The 16,698-nt window shown below is 37.5% G+C and overlaps 1 protein-coding gene across 11 annotated transcripts in view; it reads left to right on the forward strand.

Moving 5' to 3' along the window:
• Ankhd1 (ankyrin repeat and KH domain containing 1) overlaps nt 1-16,698 on the forward strand; it is a 118,000-nt gene that overhangs the window by 41,189 nt on the left and 60,113 nt on the right. For all 11 annotated transcript variants that reach the window (XR_008219125.1, XM_052741917.1, XM_052741913.1 and 8 more), the window contains exons 9-10: nt 216-407; nt 5,497-5,606. Coding sequence is in view for 10 of the 11 variants with exons in the window: in XM_052741917.1 (XP_052597877.1) it covers nt 216-407; nt 5,497-5,606 (302 nt within the window). In the remaining variant the exon portion in view is untranslated. The remainder of the gene's footprint in view (nt 1-215; nt 408-5,496; nt 5,607-16,698) is intronic.

Genomic DNA, 16,698 nt, shown 5'->3' on the forward strand with positions numbered 1-16,698 from the left:
TGTGTTTTGTGTATCAGTTGAAATGGATACTGTTTTTGTACTGATGAGAAAATAAATTTTCTGTAGCCTAGGCAGGCCTTGAACTTTCAATCTTAAAAAATTCTCAGTACTCTAGAAGGAACAACCTAAGCAGAGATGGTAGATGATTATCATCTTATTTGAATACTGTATTATAATCCTCTTTTAGCTAGTTTTGTCTTTTGTTGTGCTTCCAGGTGCAAATATAAATGCCCAGACAGAAGAAACCCAAGAAACTGCTCTTACCTTGGCTTGCTGTGGAGGCTTTTCTGAAGTTGCAGATTTCCTGATTAAGGCAGGGGCTGACATAGAACTCGGCTGCTCCACACCTCTCATGGAGGCTTCTCAAGAGGGACACCTGGAGTTGGTGAAATATTTGCTGGCTGCTGGTATGTGACTTTAAAAATACCTTTATCACGGAAAGAAAAATACAAACAGTACTTTACTAATCTAAAAACAGCTGAACTAAAAAATAGAGTGCAGAGGTGACTATCAGAGTCTGCGGATAATGTAAGAGGATGAAGAATCTACAGCAAGAAAGGGAATGTTGGCAAAGAGTGCTGAGGGTCAGTGACTTGCCCCCTGCACAGAATGGTAACGATGCTTAAGAGTAATTTTTATTTATTTATTTAGAGAGAGAATATGAGGATGTAAACACAGGCATGCATGTGCCATAGCACACATGGAAGTGAAAGAAAGGACAGCCTTGAGGACTTGATTGTGTCTTTACACTGAGGATTTCAGTAATTAAACTCAAGTTGTTAGGCTTGTACCATAAGTACTTTCACTTGCTAAGCTGTCTCTTCACCTCCTAATTCAAAATTTCTAATGTGAACAGACTGGGTATTTTTATCATCAAGAAATAACGTATATGTCAGGTGATAGATAATAATTAACATTTGATTATTCTAGTATGTTCTTAAAATAACATTGTACCCCATAAATGTATACAAGTATTGTCTGTATATTAAAGATAAAATTAGCTTAGTGTTAGAGGGTTGCTTTGTATGCATTAAGCTCTGGATTTATTAGGTTGTTGTGCATCTATAATCTCAGGTGCTAGGGAGGCTAAGGATAGAAGATCACCTGAGCCCAGCAGTGTGATGCCAGCCTGAGCAATCAATATTCCAAGACCTTGTCTTTAATAGACTTCTTACTGTTGTTAGTATTTGCTTAGTGATTGTAAGGCCTCTTATAAACTCTCCATTCTTTTCTTTTGGAAGGAAAGTTAATTCTTCCTGCTTAGTCTGTGTTGCATAGTCATGGCTATCGCATGTAATTAAACCTGTTCATTTTTTGACATTTCTAAGTTGCTTCAAAAAGAAAATCACAGGGTTGGGGAGATGATAGCTCTGCTGATAAAGCACTTGCCATGCAAGCATGAGGGTCATACCCAACACCTATGTAAAAGCTGTGTGGGCCTGATGGCCATCATGTAACCCCAGGGATGAGGAAGTGGAGACAGGGAATCCACAGAGCAAGATGACTAGCTAGGCTATGGCACGCTTCAGATTCAGAGAACGACTACCTCAATAAATAAGATGGAGAATGATCAAAGAAGACACGCAGTGCCAACTTTTGGCCTTTACAAACATTAGCAAATATGTTCTACACATGTGTGTAGACACACATAGACACACATACATGCGCTAATGTACACCACAGTCACATACATAGACCCCAAAAAAGTGGGAAATAATTTTGTTGGCAAAGCACTTGTTTCAAATATTTACTCTTCATTCTTTTTTGTTTTTGTTGTTTTTGGTTTTTTGAGACAGGGTTTCTTTGTGTAGCTTTGCACCTTTCCTGGATCTCGCTCTGTAGACCAGGCTGGCCTTGAACTCACAAAGATCCGCCTGCCTCTGCCTCCCAGAATGCTTAGATTAAAGGTGTGTGCCACCACTGCCCGGCCTACACTTCCTTCTTAATATCAAGCAATAAGTATCATACTTTAGAATATATGTTGTCTGTAGGATATGGCAGAAAAAAATTGATCCAAATAGAGATAAACTTGTCTTTTAGAAGTAATATTGAGTTTCTCATTTTATCCAGGTCTGATTCATTGTTGTAAAGCTGAAGTCTGATATGGTGGCACATGCCTGTAATCTCCACACTAGAGAGGTAGAAACAGGAGGATCCAGCATGGTCTGTAAATTGAGTTCTAGGCCAGCCAGGGCTACATAGTGAGATCTTGTGTCAAAAAAACAAAACAAAAAGAACTTTATATAGGTGGAATCAGGAGTTCAAGACCATCCTTGACCACATAAGAGTATATCTGAGATACATGAGACCATGTAGCCACAAACCAAAAACAAAAGAACTTACTAAATACTAGATATTTTACTCAGCTTTTGTATTATCTCTATTAATTGCCTCTAGTCATTGTGTTATAAAAAATGTTAGCTTGATGTGGTGGTGCATGCCTTTAATCTGAACACTCAAGAGGCTGAGGTAGGTGGATCTCTGATTTCAGAGCCAACCTGGTCTACACAGCAAGTTGCAGACTCTATAAAAAAGTGAGATCCTGTGTGAAAAAGAAAGAAAGATTATTAAACTTACTCTGTTTGGTTTTTTGTTTTATTTATTTATTTATTTATTTTTTTTTTTTTTTTTGAGTCTGAGTCTCAATATATATCTTTGTTAGCTCTTAGCTCAACCTTCTAGGTAGAGTAACTGGCTTAAACACATTTTTTTGAAATCTTGAAACTAACTGATTCACAGTTGCTACATAATCTCACCAAGCTAACCTAGCTAGCATTCAGTAATTAAACCTGGAGCCCCTAGCATTACTTTATGTTGTGTCTCAGTTGACTCTCATATTTGGCACCTGTTGCTGACTTCAACGCTATTATTTAAAGTTTTATTTATGTGCATGTATTTGCCTGAGTGTATATGTGTGCACTAGAGACCAGAAGAGGGTGTAGGATCCCCAGAACTGGAGTTGGAGTGATTGTGAGCTGTGGTGTTGGTACTAGGAACTGAAACCAGGTCCTCTGCAAGAGCAGCAGGTGTTCTTTACTTCTGAGACCCTTCAGCCCCTAAGTATAATATTTGTAAAACTTTAAAAATCAATTTTTATGCAGTTATACAATGGTTTACTATGTCTCTAAAAAATAAAGTTAAAAATAGCCACAGTACTTTTTTTCCTGCTTCTAAAAGGTAGGGTCAGCGGTGTGTGGTAATACACATCTTTAATCCTAGCATTCAGGGAGGTAGATGCAAGGGCATCTATGTGAGTCCAGCCTGGTCTTCATAACAAGCTCCTGGACAGCCAGGACTACATAGAGAGACCCTGTCTCAAGATACCAAAAATACAAAAACATACAGTCACTGAGTAAATGCATAGAGATCTGCCTGTCTCTGTCTCCAGTGTGCATTACCATGCTTGACATGCATAAAAAATTTTAATCTGTAGTTTTTCATATTTTTTTGCTTGTGATTTTTATGTGTTGTTGTTGAACAAATGGTGAGTTTATTCTTTAGGCTTCCCAGTGTATATATTTTGCTTATTGTATTTCTGTCATTACACTTGACATATATGTGTGTGTGTGTGTATGTATGTGTGTGTGTGTGTATACGTATATATGTATATACATATATAGATAGATAGATACATATATATGTATATATCCCCACACACAGGGTTTTTCTGTGTAGTCCTGGCTGTCCTGGAACTTGCTTTGTAGACCATTCTGGCCTCAAATTCACAGAGATCCCCCTGCCTCTGCCATGTGCTGGGATTAAAGGAGTGTGTCACCACCACCCAACTCCTTTTCCCTATATTTCCATGAATTTAATGGTTAGCTCTAGAGGGAAACTCAGTTGTATTCAGGTAGAATTTTTAAAACTAGGAATGCCTTATCAGTGATATTTCTATAACTTCTTCCATGGGTATCTGGTTTTTCAGTGTCTAGTTTTTGCTATCTTTTTTATAGTATCATTCATTAGCCATTATTATAGTTTAAGTCACTTGTATTATGAGAGGTTGCAAAGTAGAGATATCCTAGGATTCTATTATTCCATTCTTGCTCATTAGCTGGGATTTTCTGTAAAAAAAAAAAAAAAAATCTACCCTTAATCAGAATTTGGTAGGAATTCATGTAGCAATAGTAGGATAAAGTTGGGCTTGACTTTTCTCCCCCACTTTTTAAAAATTTATTTATTTCTATTTTATGTACATCAGTGTTTTGCCATGGGAGTCAAGTCCCCTGAAACTGGAATTACAGACAGTTGTGAGCTGCCATGTGGGTGCAAGGAATTGAACCCAGGTCCTCTGGAAAAGCAATCCGTGCTATTAACCACTGAGCTATCACTCCAGCCCTGACTTTTCTCCCCTTTTATTTATCCGTTTCTAGAAGTAAAGAGATGAACCTCTAGTAGCCTTCAAAAGTAACCAATGTAGTTCATCGGTTGGGGGCGAAGGAGTGTTTTGTTCTTTGGTGTTGTTTTGTTTGTTTGTTTTGTTTTGGCTTGGTTTTTTTTGTTTTGTTTTGTTTTTTGGGTTTTTGTTTTTTTGTTTTTTGTTTTATCAAGACAGAGTTTCTCTGTGTAACAGCTCTGGCTGTCTTGGAACTTGCTCTGTAGACCAGGCTGGCCAAAAACTCACAGAGATCCGCCTTTGCCTCCCCAAGTGCTAGAATTAAAGGTGTATACCACCACCATTTGGACTCTTTGTTTCTTAAAATTACTGTCTGTGTGCATATTTGTGTGTGTGTGTTTGTATGTGTGCACGTGTATGTGTTTGAGTGCATGGCCACAAGTATACCACAGGGTGCATTTGGAGGTCAGAGGACATCTTTATTGAAGTCAGTTTTCTTCCTTCTACCTTTTTGTGGGTTCCATAGATCAAACACATATTGTCAGACTTGGGTGGCACTGTTAGCCTGCAGAGCTATCTTACCAGCCTTTATATTTAGGGTCCTTTGGGCTTCAGGACTTTTTAGTTGGTCAGGGTTAGGAAATATATATTTTCTTAAACATTTAAAAAATACGTCATAAATTCATTGTTTATATTTCCAATTTAGAACCACAAGGTTTTTATTTAACTTAAATAATTGGTTTTCTTTTAACAAGAAAAATTTCTGTTCTTACCAAATAATTATTTACTTGATTTGTACAATAGTATATAGCGTTGTTTGAGAATACAAACCAATATTGATATCGATATGGATATTTACAGTTTAAATTTTTTGTTTTTGTATCTACTACTTAAGGTATGTTTTGTCAGATGTACAGGCAAATTTTTCTGCTTTAAAATAATTTGGTTTATTGCTTTGTTGTAAGGCAAAACACATTTTTATGAAGTTTAGTTAAAGGAAATAAGAGAAGACAAAAAGGGAAAATACAAATACCTAAACTGTATTTTGGTGGTGTTTTCACATTTTCAATTCTTCAATTTCACCATATTGTAAAATTGGACTAATATAATTCCACGACTCCAGGGTAAATGTGTGATTTTATTTTATTTTATTTTTCTAGGTGCTAATGTGCATGCTACCACAGCAACAGGAGACACAGCTCTAACCTATGCTTGTGAAAATGGACATACAGATGTTGCAGATGTTTTACTTCAAGCAGGGGCACATTTAGTAAGATATTTTAAATTTCAAATATTTGTGCATAAATGCTAATATTTATCCATAGCTACCATTTAGAAAACATTAGTAATGATCAATAGTTTGTACCTTTTGAATAAAATAAGGATTGGTAGTATGGCACACTGTGTAAAGGCCTTGCTGCAAAGACTTGACAACTTAAGTTTGATTCCTAGAACCCACATGGTAGAAAAAAAAGATAACCAGCTCTCAAAAGTTGTCCTCAAACCTCATGTGTGCATGTGGTCTCACACACACACACACACACACACACACACACACACACACACACACACATTCAATTGAATAAGCCAAGCCTCTGGCCCCCTGTAAGTTGTTGGATATATTAAATGCATTTGGAAATGTTTAATAGAAAATACTGTTTCTTTTCCTAGATATTAGTTTCTCATCCTACCTCCATTTAACCTGTGCTTTTAAAACTGCTATTTATTACATATATCATAAAATTCAGTGATGTATTCACAGAATAAAGTAACTTATCAATTCACTTTGGGTGATTCACTTTCTGACTACAAGCATTTAAAAGCAAAGCTTCTTCTGATGATATAGTTGAGTGGTAGAGGGCCTGCCTGAACATGTGTAAGGCCCCAAATTCAGCTCCCAGGATGACAAAAGGAGACAAAAGCTGATACTGTCAACCATCCTCCTAACAACATTACCATGTTCTATTTTTCCTATCCTTTTATATTTGGCTTTTCATAATATCAAATTAAGTAGCAAATTCATATATATTATAATGCTTAGAGCTATGAAAAATTATAAGCCAGGCAGTGGTGGCGCATGCCTTTAATCCCAGCACTTGGGAGCCAGAGACAGGCAGATCTTTGTGAGTTAAAGGACAACCTGGTCTACATAGTGAGTTCCAAGACAGCTCGGGCTACACAGAGAAACCCTATCTTGGGGTTGGGGGGAGGGATCTCTAGAAAGTTATAAATAATACAATGAATAGTTATAATAGTTGGCATGAGACATACATAGCTAGAAATATAGAGAATTTTAGTTAGTTTCACTTATTTTGGTGAATGAATACAGATGCCTTTTATTTCCATAACAGACATTGTTAGAAAATAATTGAATTAAGTAGGTATATAATATGGTTTTACTATTATCATTTCTACTAATACTAAATACTGTAATGATAATCATTATTCATTTTGGTTTGTTGAGACAGAGTTTTGCTGTGTTTTCCTGGCTGACCTGATGCTATGTAGACCCAGACTCTTGTCTTAGCCTATCACAAACTGGGATTATAGGCTGGTACCACCACCACCCTAGCGTTCATTCCTTTTTTTTAAATATATATTTTTAAAATTTAATTAATTACTATGGTGTATGAAATTGTATAAGTGCCATAGCAGACATGTAAGGTCAGAGGGCACCTTTTGGGAGTCAGTTCTCTCTGTCATGGGATCTAGAGATTGAACTAGGTCATCAGGTTTGTGTGACAAGCACTTTTACTTTTACCTATTAAACCATCTTGTCAGCTCACTCTGTGTATGTGTGTGTCGGGGGAAGTGGATGGAGGCCAGAGGTTGGTGTTGTTGTCTTCCTCCATCATTCTCCATCTTTTATTTTGAGGTAGAGTCTCTCAAACCTAGAACTTACCAATTTGGTTAATCGAGCTGGCTGGCTTCCCTGTGTCAGTCTCCCATGTGCTGGAATTATAGGCAGGCCACACCATACAAACCTGGCATCGATGTGTGCTGTGGATCTGAACTCTGTCCTGGGCCCCATGATTGCACAGCAGACAGGTGCTGAGGCATCTGTCGACCTTAGCATCCGTTCTTACACATTGGGATCTGCTGTATCATTTAATATTTTGGGGAGATACATGAGATTTATAACAGTAGATCTCAGTATGTTGCCTTTCTGGATTTTTTCCCTTCTAGTGTGTGTGTGTGTGTGTTCATTCTCTTTCTTTCTCAGGGTGAGGGGATTGTACTGCACTATGCCCATGGAAGTCAGAAGACAGTTTGCAGGTGGCATTATCTCATTCCATCATGTTGGTTCTAGGAATCAACCTTGGGTTGTCAGCCATGGTGGCAAACATCTTTACCATCTGAGCTATCTCACAAGCCCAAGAATCTCTTCTTAACCATCACACTCTCTAATCCATTTTCTATGCAAGATGATTTTTAAATATATATATCAAATGCTCTAGAGTCATATTATTCTAGGCTGTTTCCTTAATTACTGCAGAAAATTTTAGAGCAGAAAACTGAATTTTAATATATTTTACTATTCTCACCTCTTTCCTCCTGCACCAGCATTAAGGATTAATTTAAATGCTAAAAGTCACTCTACCACCAAACTATGTACTTAGTCTTACTTTTTTTTAAAATTCAATTCAAGGTCTCATTAAGTGCTCAGACCAACCATGTATTTACTGGCAGGCCTTGAACTTGAGCTCCTCCTGTCTCAGCCTCCCAAGTAGCTAGAATTACAGGTCTATACCACCAGAACACATTCTCATCTTTATAGCATACTTTACTAAAACATGTATGACTTGTGCACCCCACCCCCACCCCTGCCCAGGATAGGGTTTCTCTTTGTAGCACTGGCTGTTCTCTGTAGACCAGGCTGGCCTCAAACTCAGAGATTTGCCTGCCTCTGCATCCCAAGTGCTGGAATGAAAGGTGTGTGCCACTGTGCCCAGCTCAATGCGTTGGCTTCTTTTTACCACAGTCCTCTAGTTCCTCTTCAGTATAACTCTCAAGTTAAAGGTAGAAAACTTACAAAATTTTCATTTTTTTAATAGTATGATTTGGGTTATGAAGTATTAAGACATCTTTCTCTCTCCCTTGATCCCCCTATCCAGATCTCCCTCTACCTTCCCCTCTTTTCTTTAAGTTTGGTCTACTAGCTGGGCGAGGTGGCGCATGCCTTTGATTCCAACTATGGGGGGGGGGGGGGCAGAGCCAGATGGATCTCTGTGAGTTCGAGACCAGCCTGGTCTATAGAGTGAGATCCAGGACAGGCACCAAAACTACACAGAGAAACCCTGTCTTGAAAAACAAACAAACAAAAAAGTTCAGCCTACTGTGATGTCAAGTTTTCCAGGCTTCCGTGTCCAACCATTTTATAGTACAGAGTTTTACTAATGAGAGGTATTAAGTCATAATTTCTAAAGGACTTAAATGACAGTCACTTCATATTAGGTGGCAACGTAGTGTCAGCTAACATACTTAGAGATGTTTTGATTTGATGTCTTATATTTTCAAACTATTTGTGAAGATAATTCTCCTTGCCTTTATTGTGGTGTGTTGATTTCAGCACTAAAACAGTACTTATAAAGAACTATATGTTGCTGTAGACTTTCCTTTAAATGAATTTTCCAACAGAAGTAAAATAGAGTAGGCAGAGAACAATATATAAATTGAGTAAATAAATAGTCTATTCTTGTTTCTTGCACCTTGGCCTGTCTTTCATTTCTGGATTTATACTGTACTATACTACTGATGGGGGATTTCTTATTTAAAGAGTTTATCCCATAGTAAACAACTAACATAGATACTAGAACTAAATACATTCATTTCATATTCATTGAATGAGATTTTGAGATTCCCTATAGCATTTCATTTGCCTGCATTGTCATTAAAGTAGTCTACTAAAAGAAAGAAATGCCTGTGAGGGGCATCTTACAATTCTGTACATTAAACATTGGAAAAGTAACAAATTTTAATCATTTCACCAAGTCACTAATTTGAGAATGGTTCATGCATATAACCCTAGCACTCTAGAGACTGCAACAGAAAGATTTTTGAGACAGTTCCAAGCCATCCGAGGTGCATACTGCATTATAGCCTTATCTGGACTATTCTGTGGGACTGTCTCATAAAACAGACAAATCAAATCAAAACAAAACAAAAAACACATCTGCCTCATTATTCTTATATGTAAAATGAAATGTAATACCATCTTCTAGACTATTTGGTCATGTAAATTTTGCTATTGTCATTAAGAGTTTCAGAAGAATTTCAAAGGGAGACAGTGCAGTGTAGTAGAAATGCCTTTTCTTATGCTGGGAGATAGTAAACTTGGGTCATGTTTTGTTTTGTCTTGTCTTGTGATTTGGTCTCATGTTGTTACCCAGGCTTTCCATGAACTTGCCATGTAGTAGCTAAGGATAACCTTGAAGCTCTATTACTCCTGCCTTGATTTCCTGTGTGTATTATCTAGTTCAGTTTGTTGAATTGCTGCCAAGTATACCTGGGGCTTCAAGTTTGATCCCCAGCACAGCATAAACCAGGTGTCAATACACACACAGGAACTCAAGGCAGGAGCATCAGAGTTTCAAAGACCTGACAAATTCAGGGAAAGCTGAGTAACATGAGACCATATTACAAGACAAGACATACAACTTGGATTCTTTTTTTTTTTTTTTTCTTAAAGATTCATTTTTATTATTTTCAATTGTGTATGTATGTCTTTTAGAGCAGAGTTAGATGCAATTATGAACTGCTAATGTGGGTGCTGGGAACTGAACTCTGGTCCTCTTAATCACCAAGCCATCACTCCAGCCCAAAATCAGAAGATTAAGGGAAGTTTAGAGTTTTTATCTGAATAAATCACTTAAAGTCTCTAAACTTCTCTTAATCTTCTGCCTTTTTCTTTCCTTCTTTCTTTCTTTTTTCTTTCTTTCTTTCTTTCTTTCTTTCTTTCTTTCTTTCTTTCTTTCTTTCTTTCTTTCTTTCTTTTGTTGTTGTTTTTCTTGTGGTGTTTCACTGTGTAGCTCAGGCTGGCATCAAATTTCTGATCCTCTTGCCTCAGTTTTCTAAATGTTGAGATTTTAGGCGTGTGACACTATACCTGAATCCCCTTTCTTTATCTTTTCTCCCCCGCCCCCCCCCCCCCTCAGAGATCCACCTGCCTTTACCTTCCGAGAGTACTGGGATTAAAGGCGTGCACCATTACTACCCAGCTAAGATTTTATTTTTTATTTTATGTGTATAGCTGTGTTTTGCCTGCATGTATGTTTGTGTACCATGTGTGTGCGGTGTCCAGAGAGGCCAGAAGAGTTTCAGATGGTTGTGAACTGCTATGTGGGTGCTGGGAATTGAATCCTGGTTCTCTGCAAGAGCAGTAACAAATGCTTTTTAACTGCTGAGCCATCTTGCTAGCCGTCAGCACGTTGTTTTTAATGAGGTGTTTAGACCAAATGAATTTTAGTTAAGTGGCCGGAGCAATCTGTTTTTATGATTTGTAAAGATCTTGTTAATCCAGTTAGTTACCTGTCTGCTGGCATGGATGGGGTATGTGGGCCTAAGATGCAATACTTGAAAAAAAAAATGAATTTTCAAGGTATAAATTATTACTGGTAATGGTGGTAAGTGTTATATAATTGTTCTTTTAGAATCTGTGGGTCTAGAGGAATGGTCTTACAGAGGACCTGAGTTTGGTTCCTAGTACTCTTGATGGGTGGCTCACAACCACCTGTAACTTCTAGGAATCCAACACCCTTTTCTGGCCCCCTCAAGCACCTACACTCATGAACAGACCTCCCCACCATATACATAATTAAAAATTAAAATCCTCATATGTACTAGATGTATCATATAGCACATTATTTTTTAATTTACTTATGGTGACTGCTTATCGACATGTTTTATAGAGTTTTATGTGTTCTAATAGATAAGAGTTAATTCCTAAAATACACAATTAATACATTGTCTATTTCAATAAAAAATAATCTAGTATTAAAAATTCAAATCATGGGCTGAGGCACTAGCTCAGTGGTAGAACACTTGCCTTGTTTATGGATTCTTTCCTAGCAACACAAACTGAAAAAAAAGGTAAATCATCCATCCCAAGTTTTTTTTTTTTCACTTACAGTTTCATACTACTTAAATAGGTCAAAGAATTAGGAAAGAAAATTTTTTTTATGTCATTATTGATTTGGAACATAATTCCTTAGGTTACCTATTGTTATTTACAAATAATTAGTTTACTCACAGTTTCCGAGTGTTTAATTCATAATTGTTTGGTCTTGTTTGCTTGATCAGAGCATCATAGTAGAAGCACAAGCGGAGGCTGCTCTTCACTTCTTGTCAGATAATAAATGAATAGAAGCTTTATTTTCATATCCATACTATTGTATATCTGTACCTAATATACTTTGCTTATTTGCACTAATACTGAACTCAGAAAATAAACTCAGGTCAATGTTTAGTATGTGGCTTTCTAAAACTGTCTTATCTGATATTTCTATTTTATTAGCATATCTTGTACACAATAATGAGTTTAATTAGGATATTTTCACATATATATAATGTGTTCTGATCATGTTTACTCCCCCTTTCATTACCCTCTCTTATCCCTCTCCCACTTTTCACCGATTTCCTTCCTCTTCCCAAGTAGTCCCTCTTCAATTTCCATGGATTTTGTTATTTTCTGTGACTCAGTGAGTTTAGTTAGGATTATTACAGGAGCTTAGGTGAGGTTATTTATGGGAGCATGGGTAACTTACCAGTAACTACACCAGAAGAAAATGTCTCTCCCTCCCCCGGCAACCATTAACTGCCTCTAGGTCCTCAGAGGAGGATGGGGCCTTGTGAGGCCCTACCCCCAATCAACTGTTAACCGCCCCTCCCCCTTCCATGAGGGAATGTTGACAACTCAATCATGTGTAGGTCTTATGCAGGTAAGCATAGCTGCTCTGAGTTCATGAGTGTGATGGTTTTGTCATGCCCCGGAAGACAGCATTCCATAAGACTCTACCCCTTCCTCCAACTCTTACATTCTTTCTACCCCCACTTCTGTGATAATTCCTGAGCCTTGGGATTGGGGGTGAAGGGTGGTACTGATGTCATTTAGAGCTGAGCATTCAACAGTCACTTATTCTCAGCACTTTGCAGTAACACCAACCACAGCAAAATGAAGCTTCTCTGACAAGAGCTGCCAGAACAGCACTAATTTATTGACATAAATGTAGTTTTTTGGTTTTTTTTTTTGAAAATGTGCATGCCATATATGTAGGTGCCCCCTGGAGACCAGAAGAGGCTGTCAAGACCTCCTGGAACTGGAGTTAAAGATTTGGGTGCTAAGAAGAGATTTCTGGTCCTCTGAAAGAGCCAGTACCCCTTTTAACCACTGAGCTCTCTCTCCAGTGCCTCAGCATAAATATTTAGAGGGCAATTTGACTATCCACAACATGTCCATTTAGTAAAACAGCAGTATTTTCTTCCTCTCTAGAGCTTGTGACCAGCATGGAGTTTTGAGTAGGTTTTTGTTTTAAAGACAATCCTCCTGCCTTCTAGAGTGCTGGGGTCATAGGCTATCTGAATTCTAGCTAAGAAATTAAAGGACTTTGCTGACTGACAAAGAAAATCTTCTTCAATTTAAAAATATTATGATGTCTGAATGAAGAGATTTGCATTGCTAGTGGTTTATTTCCTTGGCATTATTTGTATGTGGTATTAAAAGAAATCTCCCAGAAGAATAAAGTTAGTTTTGGTGAATCTCAAACTTAAGTGAACAAGCTTCTACTAATATTAATGTCTTAATTAAATATCACAAGCAAATACACATGAAGTAGACGAAATCTAGCTGGTAAATGACTCAGCTCAAATACAAGAACATTTTCATAGCCAGGTATAGTGGCGATCTCTGCACTGGGTGGGCAATAGGCAGGCAGATCGCTGTGATTTTGAGGCTAGCCTGATCTACATAGTGAGTTCCAGGAAAGCCAAGGCTATATAGTGAGACCTTGTCTCAAAAAAAAAAAATGTATATATGTGTATATACTATATATGTTTATATATTCAGCTATATAAAGTATATAGAGTAACAGGAGAAAAATGTAGCACACTTTTTCTTTGTGTTAAGGCACTGTCATTTAAAAATGAACCTGGAGTATTTAAAATGAAATTTAGTTTTGTTTTTTGTTTTGTTGTTTTTTTTTTTTTTTTTTTTTTTTGGTTTTTCGAGACAGGGTTTCTCTGTGTAGCTTTGCGCCTCTCCTGGAACTCACTTGGTAGCCCAGGCTGGCCTTGAACTCACAGAGATCCGCCTGGCTCTGCCTCCCGAGTGCTGGGATTAAAGGCGTGCGCCACCACTGCCCGGCGAAATTTAGTTTTATAATATAAAAATATGACAAGAAATGTCAGTTGGCAGTGGAAATGTGTGTTTCTGACAAGTAAAAAGGAGGAAAAATAGCAGTGATGTTCTTTGTCCATCTTCCTTAATGAAGAAGCTATAGCTTAAATTGTTTAAAGTAGTAGATACAATGAATATTGTTACAAATTGTGTTGACTTTTTTAAGGGATGTAGGTGCTGACTACTAATGGTATCAAAAGTATATTCAAGCTATGATTGGGAGCTTATGCCTGTAATCCCAGTATTGAGGGGGCTGAAACAGGAGGATTGCTATGAATTCAAGGCAGTTTGGTCTCTACAGAATGAATTCAAGGCCAACTGGAGTTATAGTGTGAGACTCAAAACACCAAATGATAATAAGCATATTATGCTCAAGATTGTTTTGTTTTTGTTTTTGGTTGGGTTTTTCTTTGTTTTTTTTTGTTTTGTTGTTGTTGTTGTTTTATTTTTTTATTTTATTTTATTTTTTGGTTTTACAAGACAGGGTTTCTATGTAGCTTTGGAGCCTGTCCTGGAACTTGCTCTGCAGACCAGACTGGCCTCGAACTCACAGAGATCCACCTGCCTCTGCCTCCTAAGTGCTGGAATTAAAGACCTGGGCCACCACCGCCTGGCTCAAGATTGTTTTGATACCTGTATTTCTAATAAGACTGGGGGTGCTGATGAATTTGTGTTAAAAGTTGTTCTTGTATGTTGCATATAATAAACATGGTAAATATTTATATAGTCTTTGTTTAATGAACCATACATTTTAAGTTTAAATGAAGCCAATAAAAGGAAATAAGTGTATAGGTAGATGATTTTTGTCTGTTATTTTTTTGTTTTGTGTTGCTTTTAAAATTTTTTACATTTATTTCTTGTGTGTGTGCATATATGCACATTGTACTTGTGGAAATCAGAGGACAACTTGAAAGAGTCAGTTGTCTGCTTCCACAATGTGGTTCCAGGGATTGAACTCAGGTCATCAGGTTAAGCTGCCAGCACTATCTAACTGGCCTTCTGTTGTGTTTTTTTTTTTTTTGGTTTTTTCGAGACAGGGTTTCTCTGTGTAGCTTTGCGCCTTTTCCTGGAACTCACTTGGTAGCCCAGGCTGGCCTCGAACTCACAGAGATCCACCTGGCTCTGCCTCCCGAGTGCTGGGATTAAAGGTGTGTTCCACTACCACCTGTCGTGTATATATTTTTTTAAATCTAAATTGCCAAGAATGCTAGTTGCCTACATGTAAATTCAAAATTCATCCTAAAAAGGGATTATTTTAGAATTATCTATAGTTGCTCATTCTCTCATAACTTTGAGATGAAGTAAAAATTATTACCTAATCTACATGCTACATGTAACAATTAAAAAGTCAAAGAAAACTTAATTTTTATCAGTAGTTGAGGAACAGTATATACAATCTGGACTTTATAGCCACTTGTTTATCAGATATAGTAGGGTGTACTCGTAGACTTAACACTCTCAAGGGCTGAGACAGAACAATTGCAATTTTGAGACCTGTTGACCCTGTCTCAAAATAAAATTTAAAAGAAAAAAGTCCTTTTGGATTGGAATTTCTTTTGCTGTAATCCAGTTTAAACTTTCCAATAGGCTGATAATCCACACTTAGGTTTTTTTTTTTAAAGTTTTTATATACTTTATATGTGTCCTGTATGTCTGTGAGCCACTTTTGTGCCTGGTGCCCCTGGAAGCCAGTAGAGGGCATCAGATCTCCTGGAACTGGAGTTCTAGAAGCTTGTGAGCCCTCCACCTCCCCATGTGGGTCCTGGGAATTAAACTTTGGTCCTCTGGAAGAACAGCCAATGCTCTTACCTGCTGAGCCATCTCTCCAGCTCCCATACTTCATAATGTAGATTAAAGTTTTCTGTAACATGAATTACTAAATGGTCTTAATTAACAATAAACCCGGAGCCAGATATTGGGGGTGAAAGCTGAAAGATCAGAGGAATAGAACAAGCCAGCCACAAGTTCTTACTGCTAGGAAATCCTCAGCCCAAGAGAGGTACTTCCTGTATACTCACACTTTATATACCTTTCTGTGCCCTGCCCTCTTACTTCCTCTCTCCACTCAGCTACATAATTTCCTCTTTTCGCCCAGCTCTTTCACTTCCTGTCTGTCTGCACAGACTTCCAGACCTCTATGGTTAACTAGTGCTGAGATTAAAGGCATGTGCCACCACACCTGGCTCTGTTCCCAGTGTGGCCTTGAACTCAGAGATCCGTTGAATCTCTGCCTTCCAGAATGCTAGGTAGGAATAAAGGGATGGGCTACTACTGCCTGACCTCTATGTTTAATATAGTGGCTGGCTTTGTCCTCTGATCCACAGGCAAGCTGTATTTGTTAGAGCACAAATAAAATATCACCACAGTTTTTTATTGTGTTCTGTTGATAAAGCACCTATTTTTAAATTTGATTATATGGCAGCTAAGTGACTTTCTGAGTTAATTTAAAAGAATGGTGAAATGAAACCTGTCATCACTTTTTCAGCCTTTTCTTAGTAATAAGTCAACTGGACTAGCAGAATTCACATTTATGTACAGAGTATAATTTAAACATAAACCTGGAGGATAGGTAAGAAAACTCTACATAGAAACAAAGTTTTCAGCAACAATTTCAGTACTTAGGTGAATGTAGTAAGAGTTTGCACATTAACCATACTAAGACTACTAACCATATAAGCAAGTTCCTTTTAGTGCCATTTGATATAAAGCCTGGTTAGAAGCTGTTTTATCATTCATTCTTGTAGCTGCAAACTTTGTAAAGAAGAATAATGATTTTGCGGCTAAAACTTTTATCTTTTGCCTTTGACTATTCAAGTGTTTCTATTCTAGAAAATTCTGTCCATTGGTATATTTTTGTTCCCATTTACACCTAAAATACTATAATGATTTTCTTTTGTGTGTGTGTGTGTGTTTTTTGTTTTTCCAGACAGGGTTTCTCTGTGTAGCTCTGGCTGTCCTCAAACTCACTCTG

This window comes from Peromyscus californicus, unplaced genomic scaffold, assembly GCF_007827085.1.
Source record: "Peromyscus californicus insignis strain IS unplaced genomic scaffold, ASM782708v3 Scaffold_17__1_contigs__length_78620276, whole genome shotgun sequence".
NCBI classification, from domain to species: domain Eukaryota; kingdom Metazoa; phylum Chordata; class Mammalia; order Rodentia; family Cricetidae; genus Peromyscus; species Peromyscus californicus.